Here is a 17,423-nt window from a genome sequence, read left to right on the forward strand (position 1 = left end):
TTTCAACCAAAGATTATTTAAAAGAGCCGTCAATCATATTGCTTGGTTTGTTTTTTATTCTTTAGTCAAGAACATTGAACTCCTCCTTCAAAAACAGTCCACATACAAATCCTGCTCATAGTCCCCATCCTAATCACCACCGTCATATCATATTAGGAACATTTTTTCTACAATATTAGTGCATTCTTTAACATATCCCTGCTACCAAGTCTCTATTTTCTTATTGCGGTCATAATACAGCTGTTCCACACGATGTCCAACCAATTCAGGTAATGCACCATGAAGAGCTTTCCTCAACTGTTTTGATCAATACCGATTCGTTTTACTGTCCCTTTTTGTAGCAGCAAGTTTAACTGAAATTGACGCTCGCATTTCTGACTTGCGATTTTTAAAAAAATATATTTCCGACCATGAAGATCTCAGTACTTTTCATCAAAACAACGGGTTATATTCTCATCTCATCTCATTATCTCTAGCCGCTTTATCCTGTTCTACAGGGTCGCAGGCAAGCTGGAGCCTATCCCAGCTGACTACGGGCGAAAGGCGGGGTACACCCTGGACAAGTCGCCAGGTCATCACAGGGCTGACACATAGACACAGACAACCATTCACACTCACATTCACACCTACGCTCAATTTAGAGTCACCAGTTAACCTAACCTGCATGTCTTTGGACTGTGGGGGAAACCGGAGCACCCAGAGGAAACCCACGCGGACACGGGGAGAACATGCAAATTCCACACAGAAAGGCCCTCGCCGGCCCCGGGGCTCGAACCCGGACCTTCTTGCTGTGAGGCGACAGCGCTAACCACTACACCACCGTGCCGCCCGGAGTTATATTCTAAACCAGTTATTTATTTACATGAATCAGTTTGATTTGTGCAAATAAGTAGGTAAAGCTATGAAAACTCACCTCAAAGTCTCCTGTGAATCATAGCATTAAAACTAGCAGACGGAAAATTTTGCTGAATACATCATCAGAAACTGAGAGCATAAAAGTTATCTGATTGATATTCACGAGTAATCCAGTCGGAAACTGACCAGAAGAGAGAGAGCGAGCCTGACCGCTTTCTTGTGACTCAAAAAGAAAAGCACCAGTGGTTTCCTGATGTCACGCGAGCCGCATCTCCCATAACCCGGGACAGAACAGTACCGTCACGTATTTTCTTATATTTGCCTTCCGGGTTTTTATATGCTGTTCCGTCCCGCAATACCATTTTTGTGACGTTTATTTACATAATGTATAATCTTACCTTTTTTGTTCCAGTTTCACAGAGTCATCCGTCACGTCCACCATTTTATTAATCGGTACTTACATTAGTCATCCCGCCTTTATAGATGAACCCGTCCTGTCACGTATGATAAATAAAGTTAGAAGAAAAACAAAATGTATTGTTTAGTTGTTTTATTGTCAAAACATATAATTAATGACTATTTATTCCTTTATTTTACAATTTCTTGCCTCTTCCCCTACCTCTACCTTTTCGTTTCTTCAGCTGACATTGTATACATTTCAAGTTTTTATCTTTTTTGATCTGTGCTTCTGTTTTATGACCCATGTTTTCACAATCAGTGTGAAACCACATTTTACTCGAAATGGCGCTTGTTCCGCCACACGGGATTTCTTTGTGACGTCACGCTGAGGTATATTCCGTAATTGGAGTTCCAGGCTTTTAGATCAATTTCAATTGAAAATATCATGACTATAACGTTAATACAATGCAACGGGATATAATAATACTGGATAATCAAAGAATACATGAGAGTATATTTAGAAAACGTATATTTAGATACGATGGGCAGCACGGTGGTGTAGTGGTTAGCGCTGTCGCCTCACAGCAAGAAGGTCCGGGTTCGAGCCCCGTGGCCGGCGAGGACCTTTCTGTGCGGAGTTTGCATGTTCTCCCCGTGTCCGCGTGGGTTTCCTCCGGGTGCTCCGGTTTCCCCCACAGTCCAAAGACATGCAGGTTAGGTTAACTGGTGACTCTAAATTGACCGTAGGTGTGAATGTGAGTGTGAATGGTTGTCTGTGTCTATGTGTCAGCCCTGTGATGACCTGGTGACTTGTCCAGGGTGTACCCTGCCTCTCGCCCGTAGTCAGCTGGGATAGGCTCCAGCTTGCCTGCGACCCTGTAGAACAGGATAAAGCGGCTACAGATAATGAGATGAGATGAGATATTTAGATACATATATTTAGAAAACGTAACGTTATTGTAATGTACCGTCCCGTTCCGGTTCATACTTTTCATAGCAGGTTATGGGAGACACCACGCGAGCAGAGTTTTTTTTTTATTCTGTTGTACCGACTTCAACCTGCCATTACTCCCAAAGTACTGAGCAGATCTTAATGAGATACATTTCTTTGAAAAGCAGAAATTATAAGCTTTTTAATGATGCCATTTACGATAGAAAATATTCAAGAGTCAAGCAATGACAGATTTGGAAACTTAAATGAGCGTCTGCATGGACAATTTTCACAGCACAACCAGTGAGCGTCTGATACGCCTACCACTACAGGAAGACAGGTCCTTCATTCCTTTCGCATCACATGGTGAAGCTTTGAAACCACTCGATTTAGTATATTTAATATGCAGTGCACAGTTAAAGGAAGTAAGGCTATTTCCCATCCATGTGGTGAACTCCTGAAGTCCCACAATGCACTGCACTGACTTGGCGTCCAAATGATGCCGAAGGCTTCAGAGCATAGATGATCAATAAGGTCACAGACCTCCGCTGACTCTAATCTCTCACTTTCATTCTGTAACATTAACACATTTCCTCTCTGAACTGCGATTTTACACTTTTTTTTTTTTTTGTTCATGATCACGTCATGCTTCTTCATTCTGTGAACTGTACTGCACGTTCCGGCTCACGCTGTACAGCTTGGTTATTTATTTAACCCAATGCACATATTCTCCTCTTCTCACACATTCATGTCATGACTCTTCTTCATCTTCATCCTGTGACCTGTTTTTGCACATTCGCATTCCGGGACACACTGTACTGACTGTCTAGCTTGGGCTTTTAAACAACGCATGCACACATACTCCTTAATAATGTCTGTTTTTCAAATTTGTATATTTTAGATGCTTTTTATTGTTTATTCTCCAACCCCAATTCCAAAAACGTTGGAACGCTGTAAAACAGAATGCGATAATTTGCAAATTATCTTGGAAACCCTATATTTCATTGAAAGTAGCATAAAGACAATATATCAAATGTTGAAACTGGGAAATTGTATTGTTTTTTCAAAAAATATGCTCATTTTGACTTTGATGTCAGCAGCATGTTCCAGAAAAGTTGGGATGGGGCAACAAAAGACTGAAAAAGTTGTTTTGTTGCCAATTAACCTAATTTGGTTAATTGGCAACAGGCCAGTAACATGATTTAGGTATAAAAAAAAGCATCCCAGAGAGGCGGAGTCTCTCAGAAGTAAAGATGGGAAGGGGTTCACCGCTCTATGAAAGACTGCATAGGCAAACAGTGCAACAATTTAAGAATAACGTTTTTCAATGTAAAATCGAAAATAATGTGGGGATCGCATCATCTATGGTATGTCATATCATTAAAAGATTCAAAGAATCTGGAGAAATCTCTGTATGCAAGAGACAAGGCTGAAAACTGACACTGGATTCCTGTGATCTTCAGGCCCTCAGGAGACACTGCATTAAAAGCAGACATGTGTCTGTAATGGAAATCACTGTATGGGCTCAGGAACACTTCAGAAAACCATCGTCTGTGGAAACACTTCATTACCGCATCCACAAATGCAAGTTAAAACCAGATATAAACAATATCCAGAAACACCGCCGCCTTCTCTGGGCCCGAGCTCTTTTACGATGGACTGAGGCGAAGTGGAAAATTGTCCCGAGGCCTGATGAATCAAAATTATAAATTCTTTTTAGAAATCATGGACACCACGACCTCCAGGCTAAAGAGGAGAGGGACCATCCGGCTTGTTATCAGTGCACAGTTCAAAAGCCAGCATCTGTGATGGTATGAGGGGGCATTAGTGCACATGACATGGGGAGCTTGTACGTACATCTGGGAAGGCATCATTAATACTGAGTGATATATGCACGTTTCAAAGCAATATCCTGCCATCCAGACAAAATCTTTTTCAGGGAAGGCCTTCCTTCTTTCAGCAAGGCAATGCCAAACCGCTTTCTGCACATATTAAAACTGCATGGCTCCATAGTAAAAGAGTCCGGGTGCTAAACTGGCCTGCCTGCAGTCCAGACCTGTCTCCTATTTAAAGGTGCCCTTCCACCAAAAACGTTTAATACTGGCTCTTTTTGAAATACCATAGTTCACTCCGAGTTGCATATGCATGCTGCATGTGAAAATGTAATTCTACTCCCATTCCCTGTATTAGCTTATGAAAGAAAATAGTCGGAAAAACGAGTGAATCTGAAAAAGCCCTACGAACTTATGTCACTTCAAAAATTAGTATTCATGGCCTCGCCCACCTTGGCTTGCGACCGCTCATGGGAAGAAAGTTCGGATTTAAGCGCGAGGAGAGATAGCAGAGCCCATCTCGTCAGTAGCTCACGAAGAGGACCCAACAGCAAGTTGAAAACATGGCTGAACAAGTTCGTGCCTGTGTTATTTGTGGCAGTAAGACATCAACGTTGCATTTCTTGCCCAAGATAGAAGAGCTGAAGAAGAAATGGTTGGAATTTATCTTTGGAACACCACCAGCGAAGTATAATGCAGCGTTAGTACTGTGATCTGATCATTTCAACCACAGTGACTTTTCAAACTTGGGTGCCTTCAGTAGTGGTTTTGCTTCGAGGTTGTTTTTAATACCTGGATCTGTAGTCAAGACGATCGACCACCAGCTCACAAGCTGTAAGTAAAACATGAACTTTTTGTTCGAAGGTTTTTGTTACAAAATAGCATGTTCATATTCTCCACGTTAGCATGCATGACATGGTCACAAGCTAGGCAGGGATGAGAGTTTTCTGCTTTTTCTGAGTAAAAAACAACCTTTTTATATTATGCCAAATCCGTTGAGAATTTTTTTTTATTAATTTCGGGGGGGTTGGGGTATGTTCCTTCATGCTGTTCAAACTTTATTAACGCCAACGATGTTTACACATTATTATTTGTAAGTCGCCATCTTTCGTCTCGTTTAAATCTCATTGAATGTGATGTAAAATTCGTGTTATCTACATTGTTATTGGTCAAAACATTGATGTCGAGACCATAATAGCCAATCAAAACAGTTTTTACAAAGACACCCACATCCGCTTGTTCTGACCCACTGGAGGTAGCGTCACAGTGCTGTTAGCCAATCAGAGGTAACACGTTTACTGATTGTTGTTAGCCAATCAGAGGTAACACGTTTACATGTCATGAATATTAATGAGTAAGAGCTGAAATCCTGTCGTTCTCCCGCCACCCGCTCCTCCACCAAACTAGAACAGCCTGAAACAGGAGAACCACAGCATTTTTTTCACCAAAACCAGCTCACAGGGCATTCATTCATACTAGAGACCACCGCACAGTTAATAAAAAACGATGCAAGGAGATCTTTAAAACATTTGGCGCATTATGAAGCACAAAATACGACAAAGGAGACCACGAACTGTTGAACAACTGAAATTGTAGATCAGGCAAGAATGGGACAACATTTCTCTTTGACAAACTACAGCACTTGTTCTCCTCAGTTCCCAAATGTTTACAGAGTGTTGCTAAAAGTAGAGGTGATGCAACACAGTGGTAAGCCATGCCCCTGTCCCAACTTTTTTTGAAACATGTTGCTGGCATCAAATTCAAAATGAGCATATATTTTTCAAAAAACAATAACATCTCAGTTTCAACATTTGATATGTTGTCTTTGTATGATTTGCAATGAAATTTAGGGTTTCCATGAGTTGCAAATCTTCACATTCTGTATTTATTTACAGTTCACACAGCGTCCCAACTTTTTTGGAATCGGGGTTGTATTTATATAACTACTTTTGTCAGTTTTTAAATTCTTTTATCTTCACTGTTCAAGCCCCAACCGCCACCAAATCAAATTCCTCATCTGTGGGAACGTACTTCGCAATTAACTCGGTTCTGATTCCAATTCTGATGATGTGTGTCCTTTCGCATGCAGGCTGTTCTGGTTTATCTGGTTATAATATGCAGCCGAGAGGGAGAGGGAGAGAGACGCGCACACAACAGAGTGGGGCACAGAGAAAAAGACACACACACACACACACACACACACACACACACACACACACACACACAGGCAGAAAGAGAGACAAACACACACAACTCAGTGTAACTGAGTGGGGCACAGAGAAAAAGACAAACACACACACAGGCAGAAAGAGAGACACACACACACACACACACACACACACACACACACACACACACACACACACACACACACACACACACACACAGGCAGAAAGAGAGACAAACACACACAACTCAGTGTAACTGAGTGGGGCACAGAGAAAAAGACAAACACACACACAGGCAGAAAGAGAGACACACACACACACACACACACACACACACACACACACACACACACACAGAGGCAGAAAGAGAGACAAACACACACACAGGCAGAAAGAGAGACACACACACACACAGAGGCAGAAAGAGAGACAAACACACGCATAGAGATGCACAAGAGAGGCAGGCACACATACAGACAGACACAAACGCGAGAGAGAGAGAGACAAGCAGACAGACCGACCCACAGAGAGAGAGAGAGAGAGAGAGAGAGAGAGATGGACGGACACACAGACAGAGAGGGTCATGGGGAGAGATAGAGAGACAGACAGACAGACAAATATATATATAATAGAGAGACAGACAGACAGATGCATGAGAGAGAGACAGAAACATGAGAGAGAGACAGACAAGAGAGACAGACATCAGAGAGAGAGACACACACACACACACACACACACACACACACACACACACACAGAAAGAGACAGGCAGACATGAGAGAGAGACACACACACACACAGACAGACACATGAGAGAGAGAGAGAGAGAGAGACAGACAGACAGGCAGGCACACATACAGACAGACACAAACACGAGAGAGAGAGAGACAAGCAGACAGACCGACCCACACAGAGAGAGAGAGATGGACGGACACACAGACAGAGAGGGTCATGGGGAGAGATAGAGAGACAGACAGACAAATTATATATAGAGAGAGACAGACAGACAGATGCATGAGAGAGAGACAGACATCAGAGAGAGACAGACGAGAGAGAGAGACAGACACACGAGAGAGAGAGACAGACACATGAGAAAGACAGACACGAGAGAGAGAGACAGACACACAGAAAGAGACAGGCAGACATGAGAGAGAGACACACACACAGACACATGAGAGAGACAGACAGACAGGCACACATACAAAGATAGACATACACGAGTAAGAGAGAGAGAGAGAAGCAGATGTAGGAGGTAAATTAATTACAGTCAATTACTTTCATGTTAATGCTGCTGCCAACACCATCAGACTCGTCTCACAGCTCGTGAACTCGCCAAGCCGAGTCTCTGCCCAACTGGGTCATATAACCGTATCGCATTTCTCATTACATACCGAGTGGGGGACAAACAAGAGCTGCTTTTGTTTTTAAAGCTCCAACAGTGAAACCTGACTGTTTTCTCCTGTTGTAACTTCACTAGCGATAACAGCGTCTCCCTGTAATGACAATAATCACACAGCCATTAACTTCTACCGCTGATATAGCGGCACAATCACAAACACACCGAATATTTCCATATAAACACATTTACTGAGTGGAGTTTTACTTGAAAGCGCCCTTTTCTCGTCAGAATGAACCCACATCCCAGTTGCTGTCCTCCATGCAGCGGATGAGTAATAAGGCCATTTCAGCAGGACAGCTTTCATTCTGCACAGGAACGTCCTGAAGGTCCTCCGCACTGTCACGGTTTCTTTCTTCTCTCTGTTGTATCGGATTGTCCTTGTGCTTTTTTTTTTTTTCTGAAATCACATTTTTCCAAACTCTTCTTTCGTGCTTACCGCTTTTTTTTTCAAGACACTTCAAGTTTTGTTTGTTTTGTTTTTTAATACAAAAGAGCAACTGCTTCATGAAAACCTTCTTCCATGGACATTAGTTTACTTCTGAATATGATGGACCAAGGACTTTCAACCAATTCCCTGATGCACAGCCAGAAACGTGCTCTCATTTCACACATTGCTATGTATTAAATTTGTCTCCTACACAGTGCCTTGCATAAATATTCACCCCCTTGAGCTTTTCAACATTTTTAGTTATAGCCTAGAACTGGAATGGGCTTAATCGGGTTTTTCATTTGATGTACACAATGTATTGCAGATAAAGGTTAATTAAACAAAAGTAGACATATGTTGGTTAAGTATTCACCCCCTAAGTATTCTATACTTGGTCGGACCACCTTTGGCTACAAGGACAGCTGGGATTGGTTTCTATCAGCTTTGCACATCTGGATCCTGGTGTTCTTGCTCATTCTTCTTGGCCAGATTGGATGATAATTTTCACCACACAGATTTCTTCTCTCTTTCTGCGGATTTTACAGAGCCTTGGTGTATACATGAGAAATGAATCACAATTACTTTTTGGACGTGTCAATAACACCATCACCATTCATTCAATTTATTCCTTACAGATGTTGAAATGTAAATATTTGGAGTGAGAACAGCAGTTCCTTCCAGCAAAAAAAAAAAAAAAAATTCTGTAGATGCTCATTTGTCATCCAGTTAATTAAATATCTGCAGAAAAACTGGAAGAGCTTTCCTTTTTTAAGGAATCATCATTCATCCACTACAGACAGGACAAAAACACTAAAATCTCTCCCTCAGGAGTGAATTAAAGCATGTCAAACACACTTTTTGCACACATTCTTATCAATTTATTTCTAATTTCATCCTGTCTTTTTTACATTTTTTTATTTCTTTGTTCTCTCAACCTCTATCTCAGTTTCTTTTGAAGGATTGTATATTATCTTTTCTCACTCTTTTTTTTTTTTTGCAACCCTTTCCTAGGAATGCATCAGACCTGTACCCGTGCGCTCCTCATCCGAATACGGCCGTTGGCTGCCACTGCTGTCGAACCAGTCGAACCGCAAGTTTGCCCGTGTGTCTCACGTACACAGAGAGTTTTACAGGAGAAATGGCATTAGCAAATCCGTGGAAGAGGGTTACGGCTCTGTCGTTCCAGTCTGAGCAAAAAACCCCAAACAGCAGATCTTATTAGCAGGGCTGACTGTTTTTATTGTGATGATTGATCATTGCAACTGATATAGATATTGCTCTTAAGTTATCATGCTCATGATTGTCAAGCTTTTTTTTTTCTTTAATTTACAAAAGCTTACATGTATAAATGGACGCAGAAATGTTTATATAGAAACTCTTTAATGGATAAGAAAATGGCGGCGACAAAACATGAACACAAATTTTTCTCAGGCACGCATCAGTTCTGCTCTCAAGTGCGACACGCGCACACAGCTTTGCCTGTTCACACACGAAGTCCATACGATCCATGGTGAGAAAGAAATGAAGCTTTGTTTACTGTAGTTATTACTGGTTGAGATGAGGTTTGCTGTACAAACGTCCCTTTTTGTGGTGTGTGTGCGAGAGAGAGAGAAATATAAAGAAAGAGCGAGATGAAATGGTCAAGGCATTACAGTCCCCTGTGATAAGGATCTGCTCATTTCAGTGTGTACAAAGAAAGTCTTCAGGTCGCCTTTCCCCTTCACGTTGATGATCCCTCGACACGAGCACATGTAGCCCAGAGTCTGAAGGATCCGACTCGTTTCCTCCGTCACCTGGATTTTAGCAATAACAAAATAAACAGATTAAAAAAAAAAAGCTTGACACATTGTATAAATGATGCTTTTATACTAGACTGGACATCATGAGACTTTTATACATGACATGATTTGCTTACAGTATCAAAGAAATGTTGATTCAGGACAATTTTTTTTTTTTTTGCTTATGGCTGCTTTCTTTTCAGAGTGGAAAAAAAAATAAATGACAAAACAAACAACTGAGAAGGCTAGCATAAAACTACTGGAAGAAACAAATATATATATCAGCTGTTGCCATGACAATATACAGTACTGTGCAAAAGTCTCAGGCACCCTGGGTTTGTTTTTGTTTCTTTTCCTTCATACAAACTTTGTTATAGATTTCTATTTTATGACTTCTACATTATCGAGTCGGTAGAAAAACATTTTAGAGTTCCAAACGTTCGTTTCATTTTCCAGCACAAAATTAAATATTACAGTTTAAAAAACAAACAAACAAAAGCACCTCCAAATCTGAGGCCATAGTTCTCGGCTGGAAAACAGTGGAGTGCTCTTTCCGGGTTGGGAGCAAGTGAACGAGTTCAAGTATCTCAGGGTCTTGTTCATGAGTGATGGTAAAATGGAGCGCGAGATGGACAAACGGATTGGGCCGGCGTCAACAGTAACGCGGGTGTTGTACCGGTCCGTCCTGGTGAAGAGGGAGCTGAGCTGGAAGGCAAAGCTTTCGATTTACCAGTCAGTCAATCTATGTTCCAACCCTCACCTATGGTCATGAGCTTTGGGTAGTGATGATATCGCAGATACAGGCGGCTGAAATGAGCTTTCTCCGTAGGGTGGCTGGGCTCACCCTTAGAGACAGGGTGAGGAGCTCAGACATCCGCAGGTATCTCAGAGTAGATCCACTGCTCCTTCATGTCGAAAGGAGTCAGTTGAGGTGGTTTGGGCATCTGATTAGGATGCCTCCTGGGCACCTTCCAACTGGGACAAGACCTCGGGGTAGACCCAGAACATGCTGGAGAGATTATACATCTCATCTGGCCTGGGAGCACCTTGGGATCCTTCAGGAGGAACAGGAAAACATAGCTGGAGAGAGGGATGCCTGGAATACCCTGCTGCCACCGCGACCCGACTTCAGATAAGCGGAAGAAAATGGATGGATGGAGTAAAAAAAGGATCTGAGCAGCATATTCCATAAGAGAGCGCTTTTCAGATTAAAAAAGAAAATATAATGAAGGCTGCTGGGTTTTGGTGCAAAATGAAGACGTGAGTGTGACAGTCAAAGTGTCCAGAAGAACTGTGGCTGGTTCTGGAAGATGCTCAGTAAAACCTACAGATAATTTCCGCATAAAACTGCACTCACTGGACCTTAGACTACTATTTTTTTTTTTTTAAAGCAAAGGGTCGTCTCACACCAAATATTGACTTTATTTCATTTATTATGGCTTACTGCTTATAATGTTGAAACATTTCATTTCCTTAATTTTAAGCCATTTTTGGTCGACAGCATTTCTTTACATGTTCCTGAGACTTTTGCAAAGTCCTAGTTTATTCAGAGCAGAACAGAATGTACCTGGATTTTCCCAAGAACCCCAGTGCTTTCCATCCTGCTAGCCACGTTCACTGTGTTACCCCAGATATCATACTGTGGTTTTTGTGCTCCAATTACCCCTGCGATCACGGGACCATGGTTTATTCCTGATGAGAATCAAGCACACAACCTGATTAACCTTGTAGTTCTGTTTAAAATTACGAATGGATGTTGTTTAGCAATTCAGTAATCAAATAATTTCAAAATACAGTTCTTGTACCATAGCATGGTGGAGCTCCTGAATCAGTGCATTAATTTATCTATAACAGCACGGCTGAGAGATTAGTTCCTGCTGTAACGTAAATTATAGGTTTGCATTATTGAGCTCATTCTAATACGTTATCGTTCCTATAGTAACAGCTCACTGTGATTGGTATGGTGGTTGGTCTACATAATCTGAGTCCAGTAATAAACGGATTTAAAAAAAAGTGACGTATAATGAAGAAGAGAGTATAATCACTGATGTGGTTTTCTGTGAGGAGACATTTACTTTGGAAGATTTATGGAAGTAGCCTCCAGTGTCAGAGCTTTATAACGGAGTTTTCCTGGTGTGGGTAAAATCGAGAGAAAACCCTTCCACTGCTCTGCGGTGCTCTTGATAGCCGCTGTGAGCAGGTGGGAGTGTAATAGGAAATGCAGACAATGTGGCGGCACCTGAAATCACCTTTCTGCTTTCCGAGTTGCAAAGACCATTTATTTTTATTCAGCTAGTTTATTTCAGTGATGTGACCGTAATCTGTGCAATGTCAAAATGATTCTTCGTGGTGATTAGAGGTCTGAATCCAGCACAAAGTTTCCTTTGAGGATCATCATGCTCACTTGTTCTACTCCCAGTAAAAAAAACTTATAATGGGCTATTTTGACTAGGAACAGAACAAAAGGGCTAAAGGGCTGATAACTTCATACTGGGCTTTGATGATGCTTTGTGCCAGTGGACTGCAGTGCTATTACTAGTAAGGAGAGACTTGTGTTAAGTCTGAGTAACCATCCTGCATCCTGAGAGGGCTTGATCCCAGAAAGCCTACAGCTGAATAGACGTCATTTACAGAAGAATGGTCAATGATAAAGTTCAGAGTACACTATATGGCCAGAAAATTTCATGGACACGTGACCATCGCATCCATATGCGGTTCTTTATCAAACCGTTGCCAAAAAGTTGGAAGCACAGAATTGTGTAAAATACTGTAGCATTACAATTTCCCTTCACTGGAACCAAGAGGCCCAGACCTGTCCCAGCACGACAATGCCCCTGTGCACGAAGCGCTCCATGAAGACATGGGCTGTTTCTCAATGCCAAAGAAGGATCCTACATCATTGAATCCTGTGGGCGGCACGGTGGTGTAATGGTTAGCACTGTCGCCTCACAGCAAGAAGGTTCTGGGTTCAAGCCCAGCGGCCGATGGGCCTTTCTATGTGGAGCTTGCATGTTCTCCCCGTGTCTGCATGGGTTTCCTCTGGGTGCTCCCGTTTCCCCTACAGTCCAAAGACATGCAGTTAGGTTAACATGTGGCTGAAGTGCCCTTGAGCAAGGCACCGAACCCCCAACTAATCCCTGGGTGCTGTAGCATAGCTGCCCACTGCTCTGGGTATGTATGTGTGCTCATTGCTCACTTGTGTGTGTTCACTGCTTCAGACGGGCCAAATACAGAGGATGAATTTCACTGTGCTTGAGGGTGCATGTGACAAATAAAGGCTTCTTAAATCACCCACAATCCTATGCGCATGTACAAGGCGGGACCTTATCAATAACACACACCTAGGAGTTGGCAAGAGGAAACCTTCTTGTTAACACGACCATGTATAAGGAACACAAGCCTAAAGTGTTGTGAAGATTAATAGGAAAAGATCAGCCTGGGACAGGTTTTTATTGTGGGGAAGTGGACTTTTGGACTGCAGGGAATATGGAGGAAAAAAAAGGGAGGATCAGCTCAAGTGGTAAAACGTGGTAACATTAATTATTCTGTCCACATTCACTGGATATGAGCAATCGTGCACTCTGCTACTAGGATATCAGCTCATATACCGCGAGTAGAGAAAAACAAAATGGCAGAGCGTGTTGCTGAACCAACCAAGGATGAAATAAAAACTTTACTCGAAAACAAAACCACAAAAAAGCAACAAAATATGGAATAAAAGTATTTGATGGTAAGAATGTATATTTTTTTATTTTTCAAGAATTATTATTATAGCATTTTTCACAAGTTGCTCCTGTCATTTCGCTGGTTTGTTTCCATTCTAAGCGGAAATTATTTTCTCAGACGTTTTGGAGAAAGTTTTATTTATTGAATTTGCAAAAAAAAAAAATGCTCTGTTTCTCAAAATCCAGAGAATGTGGATAGAATAAAACAGTTATTCCACTCAATCTCGTCGTACATGGCTTATAGCCAACTCGGTGCTACGCGCCTCGTCAGTTATCAGCTCATGTACGACTCGATTTCGTAGAATAACTTAAATAGCCTGCTGAGATTAGCAGCTTGGACACAATCCACGACTAAAGCTGTTTTGACATTTATAAGAGTGACTGGTCTTGGAAATAGAATTTATTATTATTAATTTTAAGAATTCATATTCCCAAAAGTGGGGGCGGCACGGTGGTGTAGTGGTTAGCGCTGTCGCCTCACAGCAAGAAGGTCCGGGTTCGAGCCCCGTGGCCGGCGAGGGCCTTTCTGTGCGGAGTTTGCATGTTCTCCCCGTGTCCGCGTGGGTTTCCTCCGGGTGCTCCGGTTTCCCCCACAGTCCAAAGACATGCAGGTTAGGTTAACTGGTGACTCTAAATTGACCGTAGGTGTGAATGTGAGTATGAATGGTTGTCTGTGTCTATGTGTCAGCCCTGTGATGACCTGGCGACTTGTCCACGGTGTACCCCGCCTTTCGCCCGTAGTCAGCTGGGATAGGCTCCAGCTTGCCTGCGACCCTGTAGAACAGGATAAAGTGGCTACAGATAATGAGATGAGATGAGATTCTCAAAAGTATTCACACCTCAGTCCTGCAGGTGGCAGTAATGCGCTAAGATTGCAAGCTGCCAGTGACCTCAACGGAAGACGATGACCCACACCTGCACTCTCGCTAGACTGTTCCATTATGTGTTCTCTGAACACTAGGAAGGCATTTTGTTTCGCTTCTGAAGGAGCCGACTTGAAGCACCCGTCCTACCAAGGAAACATCTTTGACACTGGGAAAGGGGGACGGTTTTAAAGTCCTTATAGACCCTTTTCAGTCACGTGACCTTCGTAAACGCGACCGCCATTTTGGACATGTAGTGGACTTCGGCTCGAATCAGTTTGAATGCGAGGAAGGCGACAAACGAAAAACATAAAAGAAAAAGGAGCGAGATACAGAAAACACCTTCACTATCCAGCGACGTCAGGCATTTACAGGGCGAGCAGAGGGAGAGGTATTTGCAAAAATTGAGGTTAGCAGGCTTAGAGAACGACGTTTACCTGCTTCCACCAGGATTGTTCACTGACATACGGAAGTATACACGAAGCCATCGTCTTTACCTGACTTCGGCCCACATGATCTGTATACCTATGTCAGTAAAAACCCATCGCCATACACATACATGCCAACGTCCGAGGTTCCGGAGCGCGCTCCGGCTTGCTCCAGGAGTGCTCCGGCCGAGGTTCCGGAGCGCGCTCCGGCTTGCTTGGCCGGAGCACTCCTGGAGCAAGCCGGCGCGCGCTGCTTAATTTGAGGGGAACCTCGGCCGGAGCACTCCGGGAGCAAGCCGGCGCGCGCTGCTTAATTTGAGGGGAACCTCGGCCGGAGCACTCCGGGAGCAAGCCGGCGTGCGCTGCTTAATTTGAGGGAGAGCAAGCCGGAGCGCGCTCCGGAACCTCGGACGTTGGCTCCGGCAGCTATTTATACTGGATCCGGTGTAAATAGCTGCCGGATCATAATTACAGTAAACTAGTAAATACAGTAAAGGAAAAACTTGAGACTGAAAGGTTTTAACAGTCATCCAAATGACTGAACGTAAACATTGCTACAGTAACATACCAGCTACTTCTTGACATTAGCTAGTCAACAATAGCTACTACAGAAGAACAAAGAGGTTACAATGGGTTATTTTAACCTATTTGGTTACACACTCGCCGCCACAGAATGTTAACAGCAATGTAATGCCTTTTCTGGCTAATTTTATTCGTCTTACCTCCAACAAAGTGGTCACTACACAAGCGCTGGTATGTCGAGGGCTGCCAATCTGTTAATGGCCGCTATCCATCTTCTCCGTCGGGATCCGATAAAATAATAACCCTTGCCTTGTTTGTTGATGGTTACTACATCCAGGTGCACAACAATATAGTGGCATGATGGAAGTCTTGCTGAAAGTAAAAACTTTCTTTGCTGCCGTTCCTCAATGTTGGCTGTGGTAAACTACTGGTAGTACATGTCCAAAATGGCGGCCGCGTTTGTCGTGACGTCACGTGAAAAGGGTCTATAGGCAGGTCTTGCCACTCGGCAGCCATCTTGGTTACGCACCCAGGTGGTAAGTTAGTCCTTTTATACCACAGCAATTTGCCATTTTAATTCATTAATGACTGACACACTTTTTAGTTCCAGTTATCACTTACTTTATAGTAACTATAAACAGTCATTCCCACACTGCTCACTTGCTCGAAGTTAATACAAGAAAAAAAAATGCAACTTGTCTTGAAAAAAAATCAGAAAGCATAAACTACTCAGTCCTGAAAACTTATTCACTGTTACAAAGCACTGAGTCTGGAGACGCCTTCCATAAATATTACATACTGTACATGTCTTCTAACAGAAAGCTTCGTGACATACACTCACTGGCCATTTTATTAGGAACATTCATACATCCCACCCACCCGCTGTTTGATGCGGTTCTCTAATCAGCCGATCCCTTGACAGCAGCATGATGCATAAAATTATGCAGATACAAATCAAGAGCTTCAGTTAATGTTCACAATGTTCAAACATCAGAATGGGAAAAATTGTGATCTCAAAGTGTGACTGACTTTCACTGTGTGTTGGCATGGGTGTCGGTTTGAGCCAGATGGACTGGTTTGAGTATTTCAGAAACTGCTGATCTGGAGTTTTCACACACAACAGTTTCGAGAGTTTACACAGAATGGTACGGAAAACAAAAAACATCAAGTGAGTGAGTTCTGTGGATGGAAACAAACGCCTTGTTGATGAGAGAGCTCAGAGGAAAATGGCCAGATTGGTTTGGGCTTTTTGGCCAGGAAGGATATAGCGACTCATAGCAACTCTTTACAACCATGCTGAACAGAAAAGCATCTCAGCATGCAACAGCAGAACACCACATCGGGTTCTAGTCCTGCAGCCAAGAACAGGAATCTGAACAAGAACAAGTTCCTGTTAAAGTAGTCAGTGAGTGTGTATATAAACATCAATGTTTACATGTTTTGCTTTGTTAGATAACATTTTTAGAAATCTGGTTCATTGTTAGCCTTAGATTATGTGGTGTTTGTGCCATAAAGTGAGCTGTTACAAGACAAATGTTATATATTAGTATGAATGTGTTCATTTAAATTACAGCTATAAGTACCAGAGCTGTGCTATTATAAAAAATTAATCCACACCTTTAGGTTTCAAAATTCAACAGTGCTATTGTACTGTATAACCTGTCCATGGCCCTTGCTTGGCCATTTCTCTTCCTTACCCACACGCAGCCTGAAGTCATTGAAGGAATGTTTATTAATAACATCAAGTTTCCCCACCAGAGCGAAGGCAAACTCAACCAATGTGCCAATGTGCATGTACTGCCGGTCATGGTCCTTAAAAACAGAACGAAATTCAGATTCAGTGTCAAAGATACGAGCAGATCTGAGATAAAAAGTATGAAAAGGATCTTTCTGTCTATTCATATTTGGGAGAATGTTCAAAATTCTTTGGCAATATGGATCTTGATATGATCATGCCAGTAAATAAGTTCATTCCTCATGTTCTTCACATTTGAGGCTTTGAAGCAAACCAAAACAAAAGTTCAGCACCAAGGACAGCAACACCACAAACATGAAAACTGGCAGAAGGCAAAAGAAATGGTTTTAATTTACAATTA

At 42.4% G+C, this 17,423-nt stretch overlaps 2 protein-coding genes across 3 annotated transcripts in view; one reads left to right on the top strand and one right to left on the bottom strand.

Annotated features, from left to right (window-relative positions):
- The window catches only part of cfap90 (cilia and flagella associated protein 90), a 24,670-nt gene extending 14,386 nt beyond the window's left edge, over nucleotides 1-10,284 (top strand). Inside the window, exon 3 of the mRNA XM_060904682.1 lies at nucleotides 9,023-10,284. Within this exon, the coding sequence (XP_060760665.1) occupies nucleotides 9,023-9,202 (180 nt within the window). The 3' untranslated portion in view covers nucleotides 9,203-10,284. The remainder of the gene's footprint in view (nucleotides 1-9,022) is intronic.
- adcy2b (adenylate cyclase 2b (brain)) overlaps nucleotides 9,375-17,423 on the bottom strand; it is a 173,973-nt gene continuing 165,924 nt past the window's right edge. The window contains exons 23-25 of one of the 2 annotated variants that reach the window (XM_060904680.1): nucleotides 17,025-17,139; nucleotides 11,357-11,481; nucleotides 9,375-9,804 (exon numbers count right to left, since the gene is read on the bottom strand). In XM_060904680.1, coding sequence (XP_060760663.1) covers nucleotides 9,652-9,804; nucleotides 11,357-11,481; nucleotides 17,025-17,139 — 393 coding nt within the window. In that variant the 3' untranslated portion in view covers nucleotides 9,375-9,651. Of the gene's footprint in view, nucleotides 9,805-11,356; nucleotides 11,482-17,024; nucleotides 17,140-17,423 lie in introns of those variants that run through there. The other variant, XM_060904681.1, reaches the window with a different exon arrangement.

The sequence above is a fragment of the Neoarius graeffei genome, chromosome 22 (assembly GCF_027579695.1).
Source record: "Neoarius graeffei isolate fNeoGra1 chromosome 22, fNeoGra1.pri, whole genome shotgun sequence".
Taxonomy (NCBI): domain Eukaryota; kingdom Metazoa; phylum Chordata; class Actinopteri; order Siluriformes; family Ariidae; genus Neoarius; species Neoarius graeffei.